Source organism: Lithobates pipiens, unplaced genomic scaffold (assembly GCF_037356315.1).
Source record: "Lithobates pipiens isolate NorthernLeopardFrog02 unplaced genomic scaffold, aLitPip1_a1.2 Scaffold_3, whole genome shotgun sequence".
Taxonomy (NCBI): domain Eukaryota; kingdom Metazoa; phylum Chordata; class Amphibia; order Anura; family Ranidae; genus Lithobates; species Lithobates pipiens.
The window spans coordinates 165,711,729-165,736,075 of record NW_027507790.1 but is presented as its reverse complement, the minus strand read 5'-3'; the positions used below and the strand labels follow the sequence as shown (position 1 = coordinate 165,736,075).

The 24,347-nt window shown below is 41.1% G+C and overlaps 1 protein-coding gene across 1 annotated transcript in view; it reads left to right on the top strand.

Moving 5' to 3' along the window:
• Positions 1-24,347, top strand: part of LOC143940744 (V-type proton ATPase subunit S1-like protein) — a 97,242-nt gene that overhangs the window by 67,537 nt on the left and 5,358 nt on the right. Inside the window, exons 4-6 of the mRNA XM_077462448.1 lie at positions 19-260; positions 3,675-3,725; positions 16,904-17,147. Coding sequence (XP_077318574.1) covers positions 19-260; positions 3,675-3,725; positions 16,904-17,147 — 537 coding nt within the window. The remainder of the gene's footprint in view (positions 1-18; positions 261-3,674; positions 3,726-16,903; positions 17,148-24,347) is intronic.

Below are 24,347 nucleotides of genomic sequence, written 5' to 3'. Positions count from 1 at the left end.
TATTCTTTTATAATGCAGGAATTCTATTACAACATAATAAAAAAGGAGACAATGACCAAAGGAGTGAACCATGAAAATAATGTGCAGGCCAGGAACACTGTCAATGTCACCATAGACGGCACAACTTGTGTTCTTTTTGGATTTAAGAGAATAATAATCAGATTTAAGAAACAGACTCAACTGGATTTGACAAATACAAACTTAAGCTTGTACGATTCTGTGGACATGGAGGACTCGAGCTGTAATGAAGAAAATACCACGTAAGCAAGTATGAATTGTCCTGGAACTGATAACGCATTTAAATTGTACTTATTTTACTGAAATGCTACTACTATAAATTAAACATTCACTGCACATTCACTAGTTTGATTGTTCACAGCCATCACATTCACCAAGGTTTAAACATGGTAAATGTTACCAGTAGCGATGGTAAATTTCAGGGAGCCCATCATAGTAAATGCACTTGTATTCAATAGATGTCTATAACCATGCTTCTGAAACTTAGTTAAAACTTTGTGATTAGAATTAGAACAATCATGTTGGCACAAAGTGTTCCTAGCCAAAAAGCATATAGTTTTATTCATATGTTCATGATATTATTGGAATATGGTATGTAAATATAAAATGATGTATTCATGTACCATAGAGCAATAATAATGCAAATTCACTATGACAATTTTATAATATATATTATATTTTATTGAAAATTGCAACAATGGGGCAGATAATATAGTATACCGTGTGTGATATTCAATTAATAACATTTTATATGACCTTTTTGGTACTTTTGTAAATGCCACCTTCAGATTGCATTGTTGAAAGGTATTGAAAACCTTAGCACATAAATGGTTAACAAAGTACTTAACTCATACAAAATCATTTTTTTTTAAATATACAATGAGGGAAATCCGTGGAAGCTGTGTATGGCAAACAATTGGCTTCTATTTTTAGCTTGTTTAGTTCAGTTCTAAAAATGAAAGATAGACGCTGATTGGTTACTGCAGCAGCATGGCAGCAATTTCTCTTTGGGATTTATAAAGTATTCTGGTTTTGACAGCTACTCCATATTTGAAAAATTCCCCAATGTATTCTGCTTTTACATGAACATACCTCTTTGTGTGTTATAGCAAACTCTCTGCCTATAGAAGCTGGTTGACAGCATAGTACCAGCTGTGTCATGCCTAAGGAGTGTTTTGCAGAATATATTTCCTTCCAGTGTCACGTGATTACATCACATGTTCCTAATTTGGGCTTCTGCAGTGATCCTTCCGCCTAGGCTTCAGCATTTTAATCATTTAGAAGCAAACCAGCCAGATTGTGTGATATGACTTTAGAAAACAATTTTATGATTCTTTCAAAAATAATTTTTTTTTAATTAAGGTTTTCATTGCATGTACAGGAGGGTTTCTCCCAGAGTTATATCCAATAGCCACGGCTTTTATTCTAGTGCCCTAACTTTCACTTTCACCTGGCTCAAGGGACACAACCTGCCCGCTGAGCTCCTTTAATTTTCATATTGATAATTGCCATTTCTATTTATATGTCTCAGATTAAATATTAATTCAGTATGTTGGATAACTTTAACACAGTCAAAATATGTCACGGATAGCATTGGCAGTCACTGATTGATTTTATCTTTTGCCTTGAGCGGCCTTTTAAATAATTAACCTTCTAGGATCTAATGCTGGCTACACAAGTAACAATTTTCAGGTCGTTTAAACCATATTTTAATTGCTATGGCAAGTGATTGAAAGAATGTAAGCAGCTTACCATTCATTCTATGATATAGATTTGTTAAATGCTATAATGTTATAAAACTCTGCTATTTAGAGTGAGTCTCTAATTGGCTGCACTTCACTGTGCTCTAGCATACTTTTTTGTGTGTTTTTAGCATAGCAACATAAAAGTCAAACATGTATCAAATGCATAAAAACAGACCAAGTCTGTAGTCGGGGTCTTACTGGTTTTCTTCCATGTACCCCCATTTGGTACAATAGGTCCTACAGGAAGCTAAATAGTTATGACAACTTTTTGTGGGACAGGGTGTGAAATCCGTTGACCAAATATGTATAGAGTTCCTCTTGCTTCAGAATAGATACTACTTGTACATGCAACTGCGTCATGCCCTCAGGGTACAGAGTAGAACCTCTATGTTACAGGTTGAAGAATTTACATTCCTTCATGATATTTTCTCCACTTCTGGTAATAGAGGGATTATCTTTAGGATATATACCTTTTTATTTGTCTTGTATTCAAGCCCCCAATTTGTTACCTTGTAGAGAAAAGTGGGAGATAGACGTGGGTCCTTTTAGATGGGGGCACCTGGGAACAAATCTTGGTGAATGTCTTCATAGTATCAGTGTCCGCAGCACATGAACTATCTCACTTGCTTATCCTTCATCATGCATACCCAACGCCGGTCCAACTACATAAGTGGGGTAGACGGGATTCTCCCTTATGCTCGAAGTGCCAAATACATCAAGGTACGGAGATGCCCCAAAGTGGTGAGATATTGGAAAGACGTGATTCAAATGATTAACAACATACTGTATATCAGGTTCAACTTAACTTCAACCCAGTTACGTGTATTTTAGGTGGACTGGTGGAAGACCTATACCCCCATCCACTTATGTAGCATGTCTCAGACTGCTGAACTTAGATAGGAAACTGATAGCGAGATACTGGTTATCTCCGCACACACCTACCTGCAGGTAATAGATACAACAGGTAAGTCATAATTTAGTACGGGAAAAAAATATGTACCTTCACAGGAATGTGCCTCGGAAATTTCAAAACATATGGCAAGAGTGGCTGGACACACCTGCGGTTGATCCCTCTCAGCTTGTACTTACCATGCTACTTCATACTTTAGAAGGTCCTATACTGCTATGCAGAGTTAGGAGAAGGCAGAGGGCAGACTTAGGATTTATACCTTTGTAGGGATGGGATGTGTACAGTACAAGAGTTTTGACTTTGAGTAATCCTTTTTATTTTCTTAATTTTGTTTATCTTGTTTGTGTGAGGTTTTTTTTTTTTTTTAAATATACTATTCCTAGAGAGGAATTTACCACAGTTTGAAAAGTGTTTGCAAACAAGCTCATACTTCATGTAGAGTAAAACGTATCTCTAAATATCCAATAATTACACATGAAGTCTATACTTGAATGTTTGTAATCTATATTTTCTTGTACAATAAAATAGACCAAGTCAAGCTAAAATAAAAGTACAGCAAACTACGATAAAATGTGCATTAGGGAAACAAACTATAGTACAGTGATTTTATAACCCTGTAGTGTGTTCAGCCTCACTGTGGTATGTTATGTAAAAGGGACATCAGTTTCCATTGCACGGCTGTAAATGCTTTGTATTTACTTGGGATATGATGTCAGCCACAAAAAATGATAATGGTTTTTGTTACTTATCAGCATAACATAATTTTATTGTTAAACACAGTTGCTTGGGCCAACACATTGGGTATGTTTATGAAGGAGATTCCATTATAACGATTTGTACCATGGACTACATGAACGACAGATGTTCTCTGACTCGCTGAATATCTTAACACAGTTACAGTCTTGTCTTTCGGGGGTTTGCGAAAGTAAAAAAAAAAAAAAAAACTGATGGTTGCCATGAATAGGCTATGTATCAAAAATTCATGTTTTTTCTGTTTCTAGACTTTCATTGACATTTCATAAGGCTGCACGTATGAGAGGACTCACTTTAAGGTAGGTTTTCCAACACAATTTTAAATAGGACAGGTAAAGAACAAAAGTATTATTGCTAATAATAATAATAATAATATGTATGCTAGTGTTAATATTGGTATAATACTTTAGATATTCAATTGTTATGAATTATGAAAAATACATTGCTAATTATGCTAACAATAATAATTATTATGATTATTTACAATTTATGATACTTTTGTTGTAATTTATCTGATATTCAATGTAAGATTCTTGTGTAAGAAATACCTTATGGGGTGACATAAATTGGGGTTCTCCTTTTGCTCCCTTCCCCAATTGTTTATGCCTTTTTTTTTAATGGAACACTAGGGTTGTAGAATCAAAAATCACCAATTGTTTATCTATCGATTATAGTAGAGATGGGCTGAACACCTCCATGTTCGGTTCATACCAGAACTCCTGCACAGAGAAAAAGTTCTGACCTGAACTGTGAACCCTATTTTAGTCTATGGGGCCCGAACATGTAAGTAATTGCCCATTAAGAGGGTATGGGGGCCCGGGTACTGCCCTGGAGGACATGTATCAATGTTTGCTCTTTTAAATGTATTACCCAATGGGATGCATTGGCTAATGCCCTTATTTAATATGCTCTTAAAGCAAACCCCTCTCTCCTCCGTGTTCTTTGTTCCTAAAATTTTATGCCAATTTATGCCTTCTAGCAAGGTTCGTAGTTTAGGGAAGTTGGCTCTTTTGAAATTCATTGTCTTTGTATTTCCTGTATGTTTCCTATTTGTGTGATTTATACGGAAGCCAATTGACCTGTGATCACTGTTTTCCTCTGTATTTCCACATCCGTGATCAGGTCTGTATTGTTGGTAATCAGTAGATCTAGTAACGCTTTATTTCTAGTTGGTGCGTCTACCATCTGACCCATGTAATTGTCCTGCAAGACATTTAGGAACTGGCGAGCCTTAGACAAGCAGTGATTTTAATGATGCTTCAAGTGCTACAATAAAAATGAAAAATTCATTTTAATATAGTGCCACGGGGTCACCTTAGTCTGCCTGGAAGAGTCACATCTGTACTGTGGATAGAACTTGCTGCGGTAACACTGACATTTGGAAAGAAAAAAAATGAATGAAATTACATTTACGTTTGTCAGCAATACAATACCATTGCAGGCAATAGAAAAATGTTTAAAAACAAAACGCCATGGGGGTCCCCCCTTCTGGTCTGGATTTTAAGGGGATCCCCATGCCAAAATAAAAAAAACGTCCTTGGGCCCCAAAATCAATAACAGCCCCCTATCCGATCATGCTGCCTGACAGGTCAAGAAAGGGGGGGGGGCACTCGCTTGTCCTGAACCATACCAGGCCACATGCTCCCAACATGGGGGGGGGGGGGTGGGTTGATGGGGTCTATGGGGTCTGCTGGTAGGGGGCTTATCAGTATCAGTCACCGCTTCAGGACTGTTTCGGGTGCAACACTGCTCCCCTCCTATCCTGGTCTCACAGGAGACACTGTGGTCAAACTCCTATAATGAGGGAGCCGGGGGGGGGGGGGGCTTACTGCACTGTGTGTGTATGTACCTGGCTTGCTAAAAGGACAACCAGAGGAGGGAGGAGCAGTCAGTGCCATGGGGTTACACTGCCAGAAGAGTACGTAAGGGACCTTTCTGTGCAAAATCATCACACTGGCCAGGTAAATATAAGATCATTTTTATTTTAACCCCAAAAAAGTTATGCTTTAGTATCACTTCAAATCTGAAATCTAGACAAAGAGCTAACAAATGAAATACATGCAATACTGTGCAAAAGTATTGAACACCAATCTCTGCTCCTAGACAGTCCCACCCCCCTACAGTTAGAATCACTCCTTAGAGGACACAGTTAACCCCTTGATCGCCCCCTAGTGTTGACCCCTTCCCTGCCAGTGACATTTATACAGTAATTAGTCAATTTTTATAGCACTGATCGCAGTATAATTGTCAATGGGCCAAAAAATTTGTCAAAAGTGTCCGATTTGTCCGCTGCAATATCACAGTCCCGATAAAAATCACAAATTGTCGCTTTTACTAGTAAAAATAAAATGATGATAAAAATGCCATAAATCTATCCCCTATTTTGTAGATGCTATAACTCTTGCGCAAACCAATCAATATGTGCTTATTGCAATTTTGTTTTACCAAAAATATGTAGAAGAATACATATTGGCCTAAACTGAGGAAACAAAAAGTAAAAGATATTGTATTTTTTTTCAAAATTGTATCTTTTGTTACATAGTTACTAATGTTGAATAAAGACAGCAGTCCATCCAGTTCAACCTGGAGTGTCTACAATTGTCCCTATCCTTGTACATTGCACACTCACATTGGTCCCTGCCCTCAAGGAGCCCATGATCCAAGGTCCCCATTCATATAGCAGGGCCAATTTTGGACAGAGGCCAATTGGCCTACCTGCATGTCTTTGGGGTGTGGGAGGAAGCTGGAGTGCCTGGAGGAAGCCCATGCAGGCACAGGGAGAACATGCAAAAACGCAGAGGCGATCAAATACCACCAAAAGAAAGTTCTATTTGTGGTAAGAAAAACCGCACAATTATCAGTTAGAGCGACGCAGTGCCGTATAGCAAAAAATGGCCTGGTCATTGAGCAGCCAAATCCTCTGGCACTGAAATGGTTAAGAATGCTTTCAGAAATAGAAGTGTTAATAGTGTATTGTTATCAATTAACAACATGGAAAATAAATAAATAGAAGAGAGATCCAAATCAATATTTGGTGTGACCACCCTTTTACTTCAAAACAGCATTCAATTCTTCTAGGTACACTTGCACAGTTTTTGAAGGAACTTGGCAGATAGGGTGTTCCAAACATCTTGGAGAACTAACCACTGTGCATTTAGGCTGCCTCAAATCTTGATGTTTCTTCATGTAATCCCAGACAGACTCGATGTTGAGATCAGGGCTCTGTGTGGCCAAACCATCACTTCCAGGACTTCTTGTTCTTCTTTACACTGAAGATAGTTCTTAATGACATTGGCTGTATGTTTGGGGTCATTGTCCTGCTGCAGAATACATTTGGGACCTGTCACACTCCTCCCTGATGGTATGGCATGATGGAGAAGTATCTACCTGTAATTTTTTTTAGCATTGAGGACACCATTGATCCTGACCAAATGTCCAACTCCATTTGCAGAAATGCAGTCCCAAACTTGCAAGGTGGCTCCACCATGCTTCACTGTTGCCTGCAGACATTCATTATTATGCTGCTCTTCAGCTCTTCGCCAAACAAACTGCCTTTTGCTACAGCCAAATATTTCAACTTTTGATTCATCAGTCCAGAGCACCTGTTGTCATTTTCTGCACCCCATTTCCAATGTTTTCGTGCATAGTTGAGTTGCTTAGCCTTAGTCCCATATCCTGTGCACAAAAACATAAGAACTGGGGTGAATAAAAAATGTAGGCAACAGTGAAGCATGGTGGAGGTTCTTTGCATACAGGTCCTTCTGCTAGTCCCCTTGGTTTAGTGCAGGAACAGTATCAGACATCATCGGGCCAAATCTATGATACCATCACCATCCCTTAAGCGGATTAAGAGCTTTTGCACTTATTTCTATATATTGGGATGCATTTTCAATTCAGCATGCTACGAAAGTAGCAGCTCAGTCCCATGGGAATGGGAAAGGTTGAAACCCTTGCTCCAATGGTAGCAAGTAACTGAGTACAAATTCTGCCTCAGCAACAGAAGAAACAGAAATTTAACAGAAGCTTGAGGATTTGTTTTTGATCTATACGCTAGCAATATATATATATTTATTTTACTAGAGAAGAATTCTAGGCAATATTCATCATATACGTTCTTGACATTTTCCTTCAAGTGATTTCAGTTGTAGCACAGCAAGCTTTAATGAGCAGCTAACTGACAGTTTTGTTTTGCATGGTTCTGAGGCTGCAATATTATTATTGGACTCGACAATACCGTTTCTGGCAATCTTATAATAACTCAATATTTAATTACTTTGATATAAATTTAAATTAGTATTTCTTGAGCTTTATTGCTGGAAAAGCTTGCTATGACATTTTACTGCCAACTAATGTTAACTGGCCCAATTTTGTTTTATATTGTGACTCTTTTTCCCACGTGTAAAGCTGTCTTCTTACATTTTTATTCAACAATTTCTTATTTCATGATAAGCCCATCTTAGGATACAACATTTTGCTTCATTGCAGACCTTTCTGTTTTCATAAGTAGATCTCAAGGTATAAAGTGGTATTAAACCCAAAACCAATTATGGAATATAATATACCAATCATGTAATGTGGTGGCTGCATTCATTTTCTTTTTTATCGCTGTTTTCACCTGGTGAACTGGCCAGTAGCACACCCCCTGTATTACAGTGCCCCCACTCTGGATAAGAGGCACAGGGGGCACAGCAAACAGCAGCAGTGTCAGTCTAGGGGAGTTGGGAGTGTTAGATGGACAAGCAGACTAAAGCTTTGTACACAGGGGCCGAATGCCGGGCTACTTTGGCCGGTTCAATAAAAACAGTCTGATATTCGGCTCGTGTTTAAGGCAGCCGGTCCGTCAGAAGCCGTCTGTTTGGCCGGCTTCTCTTGGACGAGCTTGCTGGAAAACCAGCAGCCGACTCGCTCTTGATCAACGCTTTCAGCCAATGGCTGAGAGCACTAACCAGAGTGTTTTCGCGGGGGTAGAACACGACAGCTCAGCGGGGAAGATCGCTGCACTAACCCCGGATTGTTAGTACAGTGGCTCTGACCGGAGCTGACAGTTTTTCTTCATTCAACCCAAAAAAACTCATAGTGTGTACCAGGATTTAGATGCACTAACAAACTAAAGGCGAACTTCAGCTAACAGTTTATAAGCAGTTACAGCAAACTGTTTTTTTCCTTTTGAGATAAAGATTTTACATAAATAAATAAAAGCTGGTTATTGTAATCTCCCCTGTCAGTCGTAAAATGGTTTGTCTCATCTCTGTAACTCATACATCTGGAAGAGAGCTTGTTTATTTACAAAACAACAGACTTCATGACTGGATCACCAGGTGAAAACAGAAGAAAGCCTAAAATAGAAAATGGATGCAGCCATCGCATCTAGGAATTGGTAATCTGCAAAATAATAAATGTTTGCTTTTGGGCTTAATATCGCTTTATACCCAATCCTTTTTTTTAAATTGTTTTTTTTTAGAGTGAGAAATGGTTATAGCTCTTGAGGGGTCCATCTCTCACCGATGGGGGAGATTCCCTTTTATTCCCATCTTGTAGGCACAACAGGAAATGAGCTCTCTGGAGTGAGCTTGTCACTGAAATAAGTGTCCCCATTGAAAGATTTCCTCTCTGTCCCTGTTCTTGTGAGAGTTCAAAATATTGGATTTTCCATTATTTCCAGTTTTGATTAAAGTCATCATTGGGACAAATAGAAAGGTTATATTGTGATTAGGGATGAGCCAAACACCCCCCAGTTCAGTTTGCAGTGGAACATGCGAACAGGCAAAAAAAATTTTCAAACACGCAAACACCGTTAAAGTCTATGGGACACTGACATGAATAATCAATCACAACCTTTTCGGTCCGTCAGAGCGAGAGAAGAAGGTGAATGGACTTTGTGGGACGTATTTATTTTTTAATAAAGGACTTGTCTCAAGCCGTGTCTTGTCATTTTTACCCTTTTGACAATTTTTGTGAAATGGTAGGGGTACATTTGTACCCCATTACCATTTCACACAGGGGGAGGACAGGATCTGGGGTCCCCTTGTTAAAAGGGGCTTACAGATTCCGATAAGCCCCACGCCCGCAGACCCCCACAACCACTGGGCAAAGGCTGTAGGGATGAGGCCCATAAACATTGGGACAAGGTGCTTTGGAGGGCTACCCCAAAGCACCTTCCCCATGTTGTTGAGGGCATGTGGCCTGGTATGGTTCAGGATGGGGGACGGTCTCTTGTCCCCCGCTCTTTTCCTGTGGCCTTCCAGGTTGCGTGCTTGGATAAGGGTCTGGTATGGATTTTTGGGGGGCCCCCACTCCTTTTTTGTTTTTGTTTTTTTGTTTTTTTTTAGTGCAGGTTCCCCTTAAAATCCATACCAAACCTGAAGGGCCAGGTATGGAATTTGGGGAGACCCCCACACAATTTTTTTTATTTTGGTTTGGGGTATCCCTTAATATTCATACCAGACCCAAAGGGCCTGGTAATAGACTGTGGGGGAATCCCATGCCCGTTGTTTTTCAATGACTTTAAGTGTATTGCCGGGACCTACAATTCATTATAGTCATGAGTACTTTTAAACGACTTTTTTTCCTTTTAGAAATGTCATTTTGTGCAGGGACTGTTGTAAACATGGGAAACATGTGCCACTCTACAGGCATACTATAGACACCCCCCAGGTATGGAATTTGAAGGAATATTTCACTTTTATTGTTTCAATTTAAGTATTATTAAAATCACTGCTCCCGAAAAAACGTCTGTTTTTAACCACTTGCTTACTGGGCACTTAAACCCCCCTCAGTCCCAGACCAATTTTCAGCTTTCAGCGCTGATGCACTTTGAGTGACAATTGCGCGGGCATACAACACTGTACCCAAATGAAATTTTTATCATTTTTTTCCCACAAATAGAGCTTTCTTTTGGTGGTATTTAGTTACAGCTCGGAGTTTTATTTTTTGCTAAACAAACAAAAAAAGATGCAAAAAAAAAAAAAAATAAAAATCATGTTTTAATAGTTTGTTATAAAATTTTGCAAACGGGTCATTTTTCTCCTTCATTGAAGTGCGCTGATTAGGCGGCACTGATAGGCTGCATTGGTGGGCACTGATGGGCTGCATTGGTGGGCACTGATGGGCTGCATTGGTGGGCACTGATGGGCTGCACTGGTGGGCACTGATAGGCATAGTTAAGGCGGCACTAATAGGCACAGATAAGGCGGCACCGATGGGCACAGATAAGGCGGCACTGATGGGCAAAGATGGGCACAGATAAGATGGCACGGATGGGTGGCACGGATAAGTGGCACGGATGGGTGGCACGGATGGGCACTGATAGGTACCACAGATAGATGGGACTGATGGGCACTGATAGGTGGCACTGATAGGTGGCTCTGATAGGTGGCACTGCTGGGCACTGATGGGCGGCACTGCTGGGCACTGATGGGCGGCACTGCTGGGCACTGATGGGCGGCACTGGGGTGCAGCACCTTTGAGGCAGATTGGGTGGCACTGTGGGTGGCACTGTGGGGTGGCACTGTGGGTGGCACTGTGGGTGGCACTGTGGGTGGCACTGTGGGTGGCACTGTGGGCACTATGGGCACTGACAGGGGGCACTGACGGGGGGCACTTACTTTTTCTTTTATTTTACTTCAGGATGGCACTGCGGGAGGCAGGTGGGCACAGGCAGGTGGCAGGTGGTCCCTTGTATTGATGGCCGTGATCGGGACTGATGTCCCGATCACGGCCGCCGGTGATCGGCTTTTTTTTTCTCTCCTCGCGCTGTCAGCGCGAGGAGGAATAATAGCCGATTACCGGCTCCGTTCTATCACATGATCAGCTGTCATTGGCTGACAGCTGATCACGTGATAAGGGGTCGGGATCGACCCCTTACACGGATCGGTGATCAGGCGAGTCTCACGGACTCGCCGATCACAGAGCGCGCCGCGCGCCCCTCAGGGGGCGCGCAGGCCGCTCGTAACCAGGACGACGTCAATAGACGTAGTCCTGAAAATGTAGGTCCGCGCTAATGCCGTCATTTGGCAATAGCGCGGACCTGAAGTGGTTAAAAAGATTTTTTGCATTGATACATGTCCCCTGGGGCAGGACTCAGGTCCCTACACACTATTTATGACAATAACTTGCATATAAACCTTTAAAATTATCACTTTTTATTTGTCTGACAAAACCCCAATCTGTGTGGAGAGAATGGGGGAGTAGTACTGGATGCTGTTCCTGTCTCCTTAGTCACAAGTCAGTTGGCATAGTTAGCATGCAGAGACATCATGAACAGTACTTATCTGAGGCAATTTGCTCTACTACCCATCGGGGCCCCACCAGTGCCTGCCCTACCATGGGTCCCAGTGGGTCCATTGGACCCAGGCAGCACTTTGAGAGAGGCTGCAAATACCTATACTGCCCTAGCCTGTCCATATCCTACACTAGCCTTTCCATTTCCTGCCCTAGCCTGTCCATATCCTACACTAGCCTTTCCATTTCCTACCCTAACCTGTCCATATCCTACCTTAGCCTGTCTATATACTACCATAGCCAGCCTCATGAAATTGAACATAATGGTATGTCATATTATTTTTCATATAGACAAGGTGATGTTGCATGTAAACCTGACCAGGCAGCACAATGTTTTGGGCCAGCCCTTCTACCCACGTGTTGTGGATAAACCCACTATCCTCTTGTGCTAATAAACGCCCTTCAACCATAATGGTATAATGCACCTTTAAATAACCCATGTCTCCCCCTTTCCTCAGTAAACAGACATTACCACATTCTTACGTCCTGATATTAGCATCACTGCCACCGAGCAGTTCACTGCTTCTTTTGTTCACACACAAACAGGAAGCCACAAACTGGAAGGCCTGCCTCCAACAGCCAATTGCCTCCTACACTGGATGTGACCTCACAGGATATGACCAAATAACGATATGACAACACATGATGTGACAACACAGGATATGACCAAATAAGGATGTGACCTCACACAATATGACCAAATAAGGATGTAACAACACAGGATGTGAATGTCAACACAGGAAAAATTAATTTATACAACAACCAATACAAAACAATGACTACCGTTCCTGCTGATGGAAGCTTATCTGCAGGTGCATGTCATGGCACCTCAAATATGTTGATCAGGCATACCGGGGTGACACAAGCTCACATCCGCTAAAACGATAATGTGTGAACATATCCCCCCAGACGATCGTTCTGTGCATTGCACAGGGGCCCTTCGCTGGTGGGCATATCCCCACTCCGCAAACACCTCTCTCCAAACAACAGGAATTTTTACACTACCTAAGACAGGTCTTTAGAGCAGGTTACAGGAGAACTAGCATTGGGAGACACTGTGACAATACATATAAAAATACATCTTCCTAAATTTTCCACAACAGTTCCTCCTCTTGTCATATGCTCCCATGTGTCCCTCGATGAATTTTGATTTTCTTCTTACACCTGGAAATGAATCAGTCCTTACAGTCCATATGAGTCCATAAAAAGGAAAACATGGCTTGACATGTAGAATCTTCAGGAGGGATGACTTAGAAGAGGACATGAAAGCTGGTCGGTCTGGGATCCTCTGTGTCTTGTACTTGGGTTGGGCTTCAGGGTGTCGTCATCTGCTTGGGCTCTGTTCACTTGTCCAATCAGGCAACAGTAGCATCTCATCATGGCATATAGAAGGAATAGAAACAAACATAACATGAGTATATATACTTCCTTCAACTATGATCCGCTGCAAAATAAAAAATGAAATCCCCAAAGATTCCCAGACCCTTAAAAGGACTTCAACCTTCACTAGCTATAGCTCTGGCTTTGCCTTGTAGGCATCTGAACCTTATCCATATGGGCCTGAACTTTGTCACTAGTATCCCCGATTCAGATATAACAATCTTTACTTATGAATTCCTAGAAACCTCCCATGGAATGTGGGAACTTCCTTGTGGCTTCAACAGTTACATGAAAACACCCTATCCTCAATGGATGACAAATTGTTCAATCATCTCATAAGCTCAAGCCACCACCATGTAAAAGCAATTCCCTTCCAGCTGTCTCTGCCATTCTTACCTTCTCTCACGCCATCAGATCCTCATGACCGGCCATGACATAAGATGCTCGGACGAGTTTCACCAGCACACATGAACCTCTTGCATTAAGGGAATTACCTTATAAGCTGTAGATCCACATTCATACCATACTAAAGTTGAAACACACTTGTGGGCTACCTAGTCATCCCGATACCAAAGCTGGCAAAATTATAATCAATTTTACCCTCTAGAAATGTATTGTTAAATTCTATTGACAAGTGTTTATTTGGATTTTACTAGTTTGTCAAAACTCCTCATACCAATATGAACATCCTATATATCATATACCGCTGTCATCGCTGGGGTACTAGAGCTTGGTGGAGATTCAGAGCAGACCCAACAATGTGTCCTGTTCACTTTCTTAGCTAGTTGAAAAATACACTTTAAAAATATAAATAAACAAAGATACTCTTCATCCTTTGGTGTAGTTGAGCAGCTTCTTGCAGTGGCTGGCGTGGATCCAGTTGTCCCGTCCCTCAAGCTTCTTTAAAATGGCCCAGTCACCTGTCACAAACTTGGCTAGAATTAGAGCGGTTGGTATTATTGGTTTGAAAATCTAATTCTCACCATTATCATTTCACCTTTTTCTCCTCATTACAAACTGGAGGAAGACATGCAGGGTTCAGAATAAACAATGATACAGTGAAAAAACCTATGATACTTTTACCTTCTTATACACCTGCTTTCTATGTGCATTCTATGTACATACACTTTCAGAATCTCCTTCCCCAAAACTAGACTTCATGCACTGTGCAACCGTCTGACTGTGGGAAGCCTTGCATTCCTTCCCTTGCACGGACTGCCATTCGAATTGACTTATCGTCTTACCCCTGCATCCAGGGAAACCATTGCACCCATTTAGGAGAGCACCACCCGGTGCCTTCTTTTACAGTGGATTGACGGACTACAACCACTATGATCCAGTCCACCAACTAGAAACCCTAACTGAGGCATCAACTATATGGCTTGTTGTCCCAACACTTTTGCCACAGAACTACAGAGTACCACTCTTTTAACAACCAACTATTATCTATACCAAATGATTCGTCAACAACCACAGATCAACCTCCGAGTTATGTCTCTACCCCTCTCAGTGTATGCATACACAAGTGCATTGCGCTGTACGACCATACACTGCGTCGCCAGACTAAACTGCACAGAGCTCTTAAGGCCGCTTTCTCTACAGAAATCTCTGTACCTAGATATTACAACAATAACAAGGATGCCTCCTGTTTACTCTCTACCCAAAACTGTATTACAGTATAAAACTTAGAAAAAACAACTGGAAGTAATTAAAATTAGTAAAAAACTCATACAAATGTATGAGCCCCGTGCCCCACATTCAAACTAGGAGGCGGCGCCCCTGTGCCCCAAATGGACTGGCCGCTCCTGTTGGTGGCTTAGGAAGAATCTATATAAAAGTCCCTCAGACCATAACCACAAAGCTATTTTTATATATTGTACGTTCAATTGCTACAACCTGAGCTATTATTATAACACTTGCAATATACTGGACACTGGACTTTAGACACATGACTCTGAACTCAGGATAAGAACTCTGACCAATGACCACTGTACTTAGGTCAATGGACATTGGACACAAGACTCAGGACACCCGACTCATGGCACTGGACTTCTGAACACAAGACACTGGAATTTGGACTCAGGATTCTGGGCTTAGGATTGAAGACTTTGCACTCAGGACCCAGGACTGTAGATATAAGACATGCGATGAATGCAGGGCCGTGGACTCTGCCTCAAGACACAGGACACTGGACTATAGACACAAGACCCTGGGCTCAGGATAAAGGACTCTGGAAACAATACTCTTACTTTTTATGGACTCTTTCATGGGCCTTTTGATTGCTAAATAGTGGGGTTAGAGTACTTTTGCACTTTGTTTTATCTTGCACATTTATATGTTGATATTTAATCAGCACTGACATTTATGTACTTTAATTGATTTAATTATCAATGTATTTATTTTACTTTTCTGTATGAGTTACACATGCACTGCACTCTTTTTAATATATGTGTATAGACTGGGTGCAGGTTCACTTTACACTAAAAAGGTGAATTTATATTTTAATTTACCGTAGTCCAAAAATACAATACTTACCTGTGTGTCTGTCTCTTACTATACACTAGTGGGTTGTTCTAGCATCAGAGTTGAAGGTATTGAGGATCAGAAGAAGAGGATACTGTTCTTCATACACAAAGCCTCTATTAGTAACAAATACCAAGAGATATCTTGGTACAGAACACAGTCCATACTGGTTAAACTTTTTCTGTGCACAGTGATAGCTTCCTGGTAGGGATAGGTTCGGGAATGTTTGGCTTGTAGTCCCAACCCACTTGAGCAATCCTGCCAGGGAGCCATCACTGCACACTGCCAATCACCAGCAGCCTAATCAGGGCACGTGTATGTGCAGCTGCGGGCCAGGAAATGCCTCACTGCCTATGGTTGATGGTGTGCCATGACAGCTTCCTGGCGGGATTGTTCAGGGGGGTTGATACTAGGATCTGAACACGCCTACACCCATCCCTACTTCCTGGTAGGATAGCTCAGGCAGGTTCGGACCAGTATTTGAATTTGCCTAAGCTCATCCCTGATAGCCAATACACTTGGTTACAAGAATAAATATGTGAGAAAGGGGTATGAGAAGTGGGTGTGAGATAATTATACCCCTATTAAGGTACCATCCCAAAAAAAAAGTATACAAAACTAGGACAGGATTGAGTGGGACTTTGCAAGTACCTTGTAGGGTTAAATTAATCCACAAATCAAGGAGATTAAAAGGAAAATGAACATTTTTTTTTATTCTACACATAAAATGCGATAAAAACATTCAAGAAAGAATTGGTTTAAAAACACCATTTCAGTTGTGTTGTCCAGGGTGTTGTAATCCTGGCTAGAAAATCTGAATGGTTGGCCCACGCATTTCGTGGGATGACCCGCTTCATCAGGGCCTCGGATTGTGGTATAATCTATATATACACTGTAATGATAGTAGATACACATGTTATTAGAAACAACATTTTTAGTTAGAAAATGTTGTTGCTAATACCATGTCTATGTACTATCATTACAGTGTGTGTATGTATGTGTGTATGTGTGTATATGTATGTATATATATATATATATATATATATATATAATATATCATACCATAATCCGAAGTCCTGATTAAGCGGATCATCCGCGTAGGCCAACCATTCAGATTTTCTAGCCAGGACTACAACACCATGGACAAAACAACTGAAATAGTGTTTTTTTGACCAATTCTTTCTCAATTGTTTGTTTTTCAAAAGACTGAGATGACCAATATAATATGGTACCTTTTTATATTTTATTTGATCCCGTTATTCAATCATTTTGTTTTCTATTATTATCTTTTAAGACTTTTACTGGTGAAAAATTACTACAAACTTACAGTCCAAAATTGGTATCAATTGCAAAGCATTCAGATCCTCTTCAACCATAGTGTGCAAGCGACATTCAACAGCATCAAAATCTTTGCTCCAATCAGCTATTCCTACCACTGTCAGCATGTGAGCAGTCTACAGAAATACGATTCTCTGTTATTTCCCAGCTCTGAAGACAACAGCTCGGCACTCTGGGATGTCACCTTCTTGGATTTCCAGGTAATAAAAGATGGGTTAGCTTTACAGACATACAGTATAAGAATTATTTTAACCATTGCACCAGTGTATTCAGAATGAGAGGAAAAGAACTAAAGAACAGCTTGGGGTATTATGTTGTACTTTCTTGTACAAGCTAAAAGCTTTGGGGGATTCAGATTGATCATGTTACAAATAGCAGACGTTTCTGCTACAGCTTTCAAGTCTTTTAGTACCTTAAATACTGCTGCAGTATTCTTCAGGCGGTGACATGACCTTTGATGATTGCCAATCTGAAAGCTGCATTCCGTTATACTGCACAATTGTACATATTGTATGTGTAAATTAGTTATACCTGTAGCTGATTTGCAAAAATAGGGAAATGGCTCATCAGGGCAATTGCCTATAGCAGTGATGGCAAACCTTGGCACCCCAGATGTTTTGGAACTTAATTTCCCTTGCTTTTGATGAAGGCCTAAGGCCAAAACGTGTCAGTATTTTTGGATGATGTTATAATTGTAGTGCTAAAATAAATATTTTCTATCTAGAAGCTGTCGAGTTGCCGGCTTGTACTTTCTATGGATCATTTCCCATGATGCTCATGCACTCTGCATTGTAGTTGAGCATCATGGTAAATGTAGTTCCAAAACATCTGGGTTGCCAAGGTTCACCATCACTCGCCTATAGCAATCAAACTCATAGTAGCCGTCATTTTGTAGCCTACATTGGAAAATGGACAGCTGGAGGGTAATCTGCTCAGTATGACTATTTACAGACATAAGACTGAGGTCAGACGTTCAGGTTCAGTCTGCCCACTGAAATATTTTTCAGAAAACACACATATTGAATGCTCTTGGTGGTCAGGTTTTTGGTTTGAAGAAGGAAGGATGAAAGCAGAAAGACATCCATTAGTTCAAGAGAAAGCTGGGAAAATTTAGCTCAGCTGATTGATTCTTCCCACAAGTAATAGTTTTCTAGGTGAAGTCTGGAGAGGTCAGTGAGTGTCCACATACATGCAGTCATTTACAGCAAGCTTAGATGATCGGAATCCACTGTGCCTGTAGGCATCTTAACCCTCAGGATTATGAATATTTTGTACATTTGTTTTGAGAGTGATTCCAGTCAAAGATTTTAGTGCAGCCCTTTCAGGTCATCTATATACATGGCAAGACTTTTAGCAGCATTTATTGCAAATCCTTACCTGCTTTTTCCTGGCGATATTGATATAATACCTAACAGAGCATTTATTTAAACCTAAACTCCAGGAAGATAAAACAAAAAAAAAATGTGCAAGTATGTGTTCATTAAAAAAATCCGTAATGGGGGTATAAACCTTGAATCTCATTTTCAGTATGTGTGGCATCATGCTTCACTGTATAAAGTTTTCATATGCAAATAATTTTTTTGTGAAACTGCTGCAGAATGTTGGAAATCCTGCCATTAACAACAATTGACAGCAGTGTTGTCAGCCTATCGTGCTTCTTCAGTTGGTCATTAAGTGGCCTGTACACATGTGTGGTTTGTTTCATTCCGAATCAAAATTCGCACAAAAATTTTGTTATTTGGAAAAACGGATGTATGCGAATTTCTGAATACAAAAGTAACAAATTTTAACAAATCCGAAATAAATATTAACAAAATAACAAAATTCATTTGCTTCATTCGGATACTTCAAACATCCAAACGAAGCAAATTTATTTTGTTAATATTTATTTCGGATTCGTTAAAATGTGTTCCTTTTGTACAAATGATTCAAATTCATTTGATAAGAGCTCGATAACAAGGGGCCCCCATGTGTGAAGTAATATGTGCAAATGAGTGTACTATACACGTGTGAATGAGTGTACTCATTCCCCAAAGTGTCAAAAATAAATAAAAAAAAAACACAAAAAAAAAAAACAAGAATAATTTCCCCCAAAGTAAATCCAGAGTTAATAACGGTAAACGGCGACCCCCCCAAAAAAAACAACTGGTCCGCACCCGCTGCTTGCCTCCCGGCATCTGACATGTCCGTTCCCACTAAACAAAAGGGCAGAGTCACTGGTAACAGCAGGTGGCCCCGCCCCTTCGTTTATTTAGCGTCTCTAGGTGCCGCCAACTGACAGCTCCGATTCCCAGTGCCGACTGTAAATAAACAAAGTGGCAGGGTCCCCTGTCATCGGTTTGCGGATAATTCTGCAGGTTGAAAATTTGTGGTCCCTGCTAATTTTTGTGAAGATTTACAATTGAAAATAATGGCCTTTTGTTTTAGGGGTTGTCTTCTGGTGTTTTGATTTCATTTGTGGATTTGTTTAATTTCAATATAATGCCTTTTTTTTATTATGTTATGGTATATCTTATCCCAGCAGTATTTGGCCTTTTAGCAGCAGCCTCAAAAATGAACTGATAAAAAGGGGACATCCAAGTAGATCTGTGGCACTGTGGGGTTGATTTACTAAAATTGGAGCACTCAGAATCTGGTGTAGCTGTGCATGGTAGCCAATAAGCTTCTAACCTCATCTTGTTAAATTAGGCTTTTGAAATAAAACCTGGAAGCTGATTGGTTTCTATGCTGAAGCCTGACTTTCCAGCACTCTCCAGCTTTAGTAAATCAACCCCTATGAGAAGTCACAGTGCTTCTGTAGCACCTCCTGTAGTCTAAACTTCAACACCCAAAGCTACAGGTGAAAGGTTCTACTCACAATGTACAGGTGGCAGCTTCTGTGCAGCTCCCCTGCAACACTCTTAAGCCTCCAGCACATAGCACCTGGTGAGGCCTAGCGGTAGCTTCTCTGGAACATACATGTCTCCTTCCAGGGGAAGCCCCTGGTAGAGAGAGACTCTGATAAGCTACCCCAAATATTTATCTTCTCCCCACCCAGAGATAGGCTAAGGTCAGAAAAACATTGATAACTCCAATGGTTGACTCTCCCACACTAAGGTCCCTTTGACACTGGGGCAGTAGATGCGCTTTACCGCCAATTTTGCAGGGCTATTCGCAGAGAAAGGGTTAAAAACACCCTGAAGCAGCGCTTTGCCGGTGGTATAGCCATGCTGCCCATTGATTTCAATGGGCAGGAGCGGTGGAGAAGCGGTATACACACTGCTCCTTCACTGCTCCAAAGATGCTGCTAGCAGGACTTTTTTTTAGCATCCTGCCAGTGCACTGCTCCAGTTTGAAAGCCCTCGGAGCTTTCACATTGGAGACACAGGAGCAGCTCTTTCAGGGCGCTTTGCAGGTGCTCTTTTTAGAGATGTAGCGCCTGCAAAGCCCCCCAATGTGAAAGGGATCTAATGCTGGATCATTCTCCTAGCAGCATCAACCATCAGCTTTAGGGAGAACCTGATAAGACCTAAAAGATAAATTGCAGCTCATTCATAATTTAGCCAGCCTAGGGCAGGGGTGCTACACAAGTTTGGGGTGCTCAAAGGGATATATTAGCTTGTTGCTGACCAATGGATCCTTAAAGTGGTATTAAACCCAAAATTAACAGTGTAACATATTGCAGCTTACCAGTCCTTAGATGTGGTGGCTGCATTTGTTTTCTTTTCTTAGGCTTTTTTCCCCCTGTTTTCACCTCGTGGTCTGGCCAGTAAAACACCTCCTGTATTAGCATGCTGCCACTCTGGATGAATAAGAACAGGGGCACAGCAGATAGCAGCATTACTAATCGGGGGAAGGAGAGTGTTAAATGTACTACCTGATTTACATACACTAACATACTGAAGTCAAATTCTAGCTCACATTGCAGTTTTTTTTTTCTTTTTGGATAATTATTTTACATGAATAAAAAAAGCTGACAGTTGTAAGCAGTCCTGTCAGTGGTAAATGGTTTGTCCCAAAACGCCTAACTGGTACATTTTCAAGAGTACCTTGTTCTGTTCAAAAACACTGGATGGATCACCAGAAAATAAAAGAAAAAAGAAAACTGATACAGCCCTCACATCTAAGATTTGGTAAGCTGCACTATAATAAATGTTTGCTTTTGAGTTTAATACCACTACCACAATGCCCTTTGTTCCCAGCTTACCACTGCATCATTTTAAAGGACAATAAAAAAACAAGTGCAAGAAGAATGTGCATCTAAAGCTCCTGGAATTATATTAGACACAACAATAAAAGAAAGGTTAGGCATAAACCAGATAGGCCTATTATCACTGATTAAAACTGTCCTGCTGCTGAGAAATTCTACACAGCTGCATACCTCCCAAATTTCATAGATGGGAATGAGGAGCACCTGTTAGTAAAAGTATGAAGGCATAGGACACACCCCCTGTCATGCCCCCTTAACCACTTGACCACTGGGCACTTAAATCCCCTTCCTAACCAGACCAATTTCCAGCTTTCTGTGCTCTCACACTTTGAATGACAATTACTCAGTCATGCAGCACTGTACCCATTTGAAATGTGTGTCCTTTTTTCACACAAATAGCGCTTTCTTTTGGTGGTATTTAATCACCGCTGGGTTTTTTATTTTTTGCGCTATAAATCAAAAAAGACTGAAAATTCGGTTAAAAAAAAAATTCTTTGTTTCTAAAATTTATTGCAGAATACTGGCCGAGAATTGGCGAGTATTGGCAGAGTATTGCATAGTATGGGCAGAGTACTGCAGAATATTGCCACGTGATGGCTCTGTCAAATGACGGAGCAATCACTTGTAAACAAACCGGCGTCATGTCATGACGCCGGTTCCTCCCTCCCCTCTCTGTACCGCTCGGTACAGTGCGAGGGGAGAGATTGCAGCAGCACTGTGGGCTGGATGTGTAGTGCCCACAGCGCTGCTGCAATCTCTCCTCTTGCACTGTACCGAGCGGTACAGAGAGGGGAGGGAGGAACCGGCATCATGACATGACGTTGGTTTGTTTACAAATGATCGCTCCATCATTTGACAGAGCGATCACATGGTAAACTGCCGCTACCAGCCCCCCCAGGGGGCACGCGAGAGCAGGATTCTGGGAGGACATCCATGGACGCCCTCCCAGAAAAACACGACCGCGCTGTAGCCGTCTTTCAGCTATGGCCCAGTCGGCAAGTGATTAAAGGAGAATTCTACAAAAGAATGATTGGTTAAACTCACAAGTGATTTTTTTAACACTACTATTCCTTAATACTAGCTTTTGAAATTTACAAATGCACTCATTTTTAAATTGGATGAAAAGTTTAGCACTGGGAAACACTTTTTGAAAGATAAAAAGTGCATTTTATATACAACTATATAGATCAGACCAAAATGAGGGACAAATGTGGAGGAAAAAGGGACAGATTGACTTTGTTTCGAATGAGGGACAGTCCCTCAAAATCAGGGACAGTTGGGAGATATGCTGCTGTATCGTCTGTAGGCTTTATCACAACCCCATCTGGCTGCCAATGCAGCTGAAGGGCAGTAATTGGGGGTGGTAAAACCATGGATCATCTGCATATCTTTTTACTTGCCCCAGGCCACAAGCGTGAATTAGTCCTTAAGTATTAATAAAGCCAAATAATCTGCATTCAGCGTCAAAACTACAAATTAATATGTCATATTGTGTGGTATAACTCTCAACTGATACTCTAGTAGGCTATATATTTATGCCCCAATCTTCCATTAAATTGAACTAGCAGTCTGTAGGCAGGTGCAGTCTATTTCTGCTGCTGCAGGGGGTGCTCAATCACAGCGGCACTGTAGAGAGAGAGGAAGTTAAGAGGAATGTGGTTCCTCTACAGTTTCTTGGGTCATTGGGGCGATCCAGTTGGATGCTGACAGCCCATGTGACTCTGGTGGCCATCTTGGGTCAGGCAGAGAATTTTTTTTTCAGACCTTCAAGGGAAAAGGCATAATGAGATAGTATGCACAGCATACTAGCTCATTATGGAGTACTTACCTTACCTTAGAACAAGGCCCCAACATGTCGCCCGATACACGCAGAGGGAGCTGACATGTCTTCCGGGTATCGCGGCTCCGGCGCTGTGAGTGGCCCGGAGCACCGATATCGTCACTTCCGCGCATGCGTGCGGGAGATTTCTTTCCGGCAGGGTCTGGCATCTGCCGGGCTTCCAGCTGAGAATTCCTTGTGCTCATGCGCCGCTGCAGTCAGCGGCTCATTTCGATGGGAATATCTCCAAAACCATACAGGTTTAGGAATTTTTTTTTTTTTTTTACCTACAGGTAAGCCTTATTATAAGCTTACCTGTAGGTAAAAGTAAAAAAAAAAAAAAAAGACTATACATCCGTTTTAACACCCTGGCTCCTGAGATTAGTGTTTTTCTTTTAGCATGTGGGTAGTGTAGGGACAGGTCACCCTTCTGTCAGAGACAGTAATAGCCGCCGGGAAGGGTTCCTGTTGAGAAGGGAAAGCCTAGGGATCCGCCACTCTTCCAGGGAATCTCCCCACTTGGGTAGGCTAGGCTGCATTGCGCCCCTCAAGGCAGACACTGTCAATTTGAGACCTGCTCTGCTACAATCAGCTGTTTATCTGTGAGTGTTGCTGGTCAGACTGCATTCCCACCGGACTTGTTGTGAACTGTTCTACTTTGACTACAAGTTCTTTATATTTACATAGAGTGCCAAAAATAAAATGGTAAAAAAATAGGGGTACCCTCATCCTATATCAATATAGAAGCCATTAGTTATGAAGCTGAAGTGAATTTTAATGGTACCATAATACTTGGGATACACACATATTGATAAAACAAGATACATTTTATTGCGTTTTACAACTTGTTTAAAACATACAATTTTAAAAACTGTCAAATCTGAAAAAAGGGGATACAACTGAGAAGAGTAGTGATACTAGTTCACCCTGTAGCAATCATATTAGCATTTTCGACATTTTTCGCGGACAGTACTCTGCTTCTTCAGGAGCTTTGTTTGCATGTATATCACGTTTATAGGAGAGAGATCATTTATAATACTACAAAATAGAAGAAGAAAAACATATTTAAGCATAATAACAAGCAAAAAACAAGGCCATTGAAATGGCTAAATAGCCATAAGCCCTGGTTCACATTGGCACGATTTGACATGCGATGTCAAATTGCATCTCAAATCGGTGGCAATTGCCAGCAATGGCACTGTCCTAATCGGTGCGGCGCTGCAATTGCGGCATTGCGCCGATTTCAAAAAGTCGTTTCTGTACTACTTTTTGGGATTTCGGGCTGAGATTTACATTGATGTCTGCACAGATGTCTCTGAAATCGTGGCCATAATCGGGACTGACATGCGGGAGTGAAATCATGCAAGTTCAGCTGAACTCGCACGGCTTCAT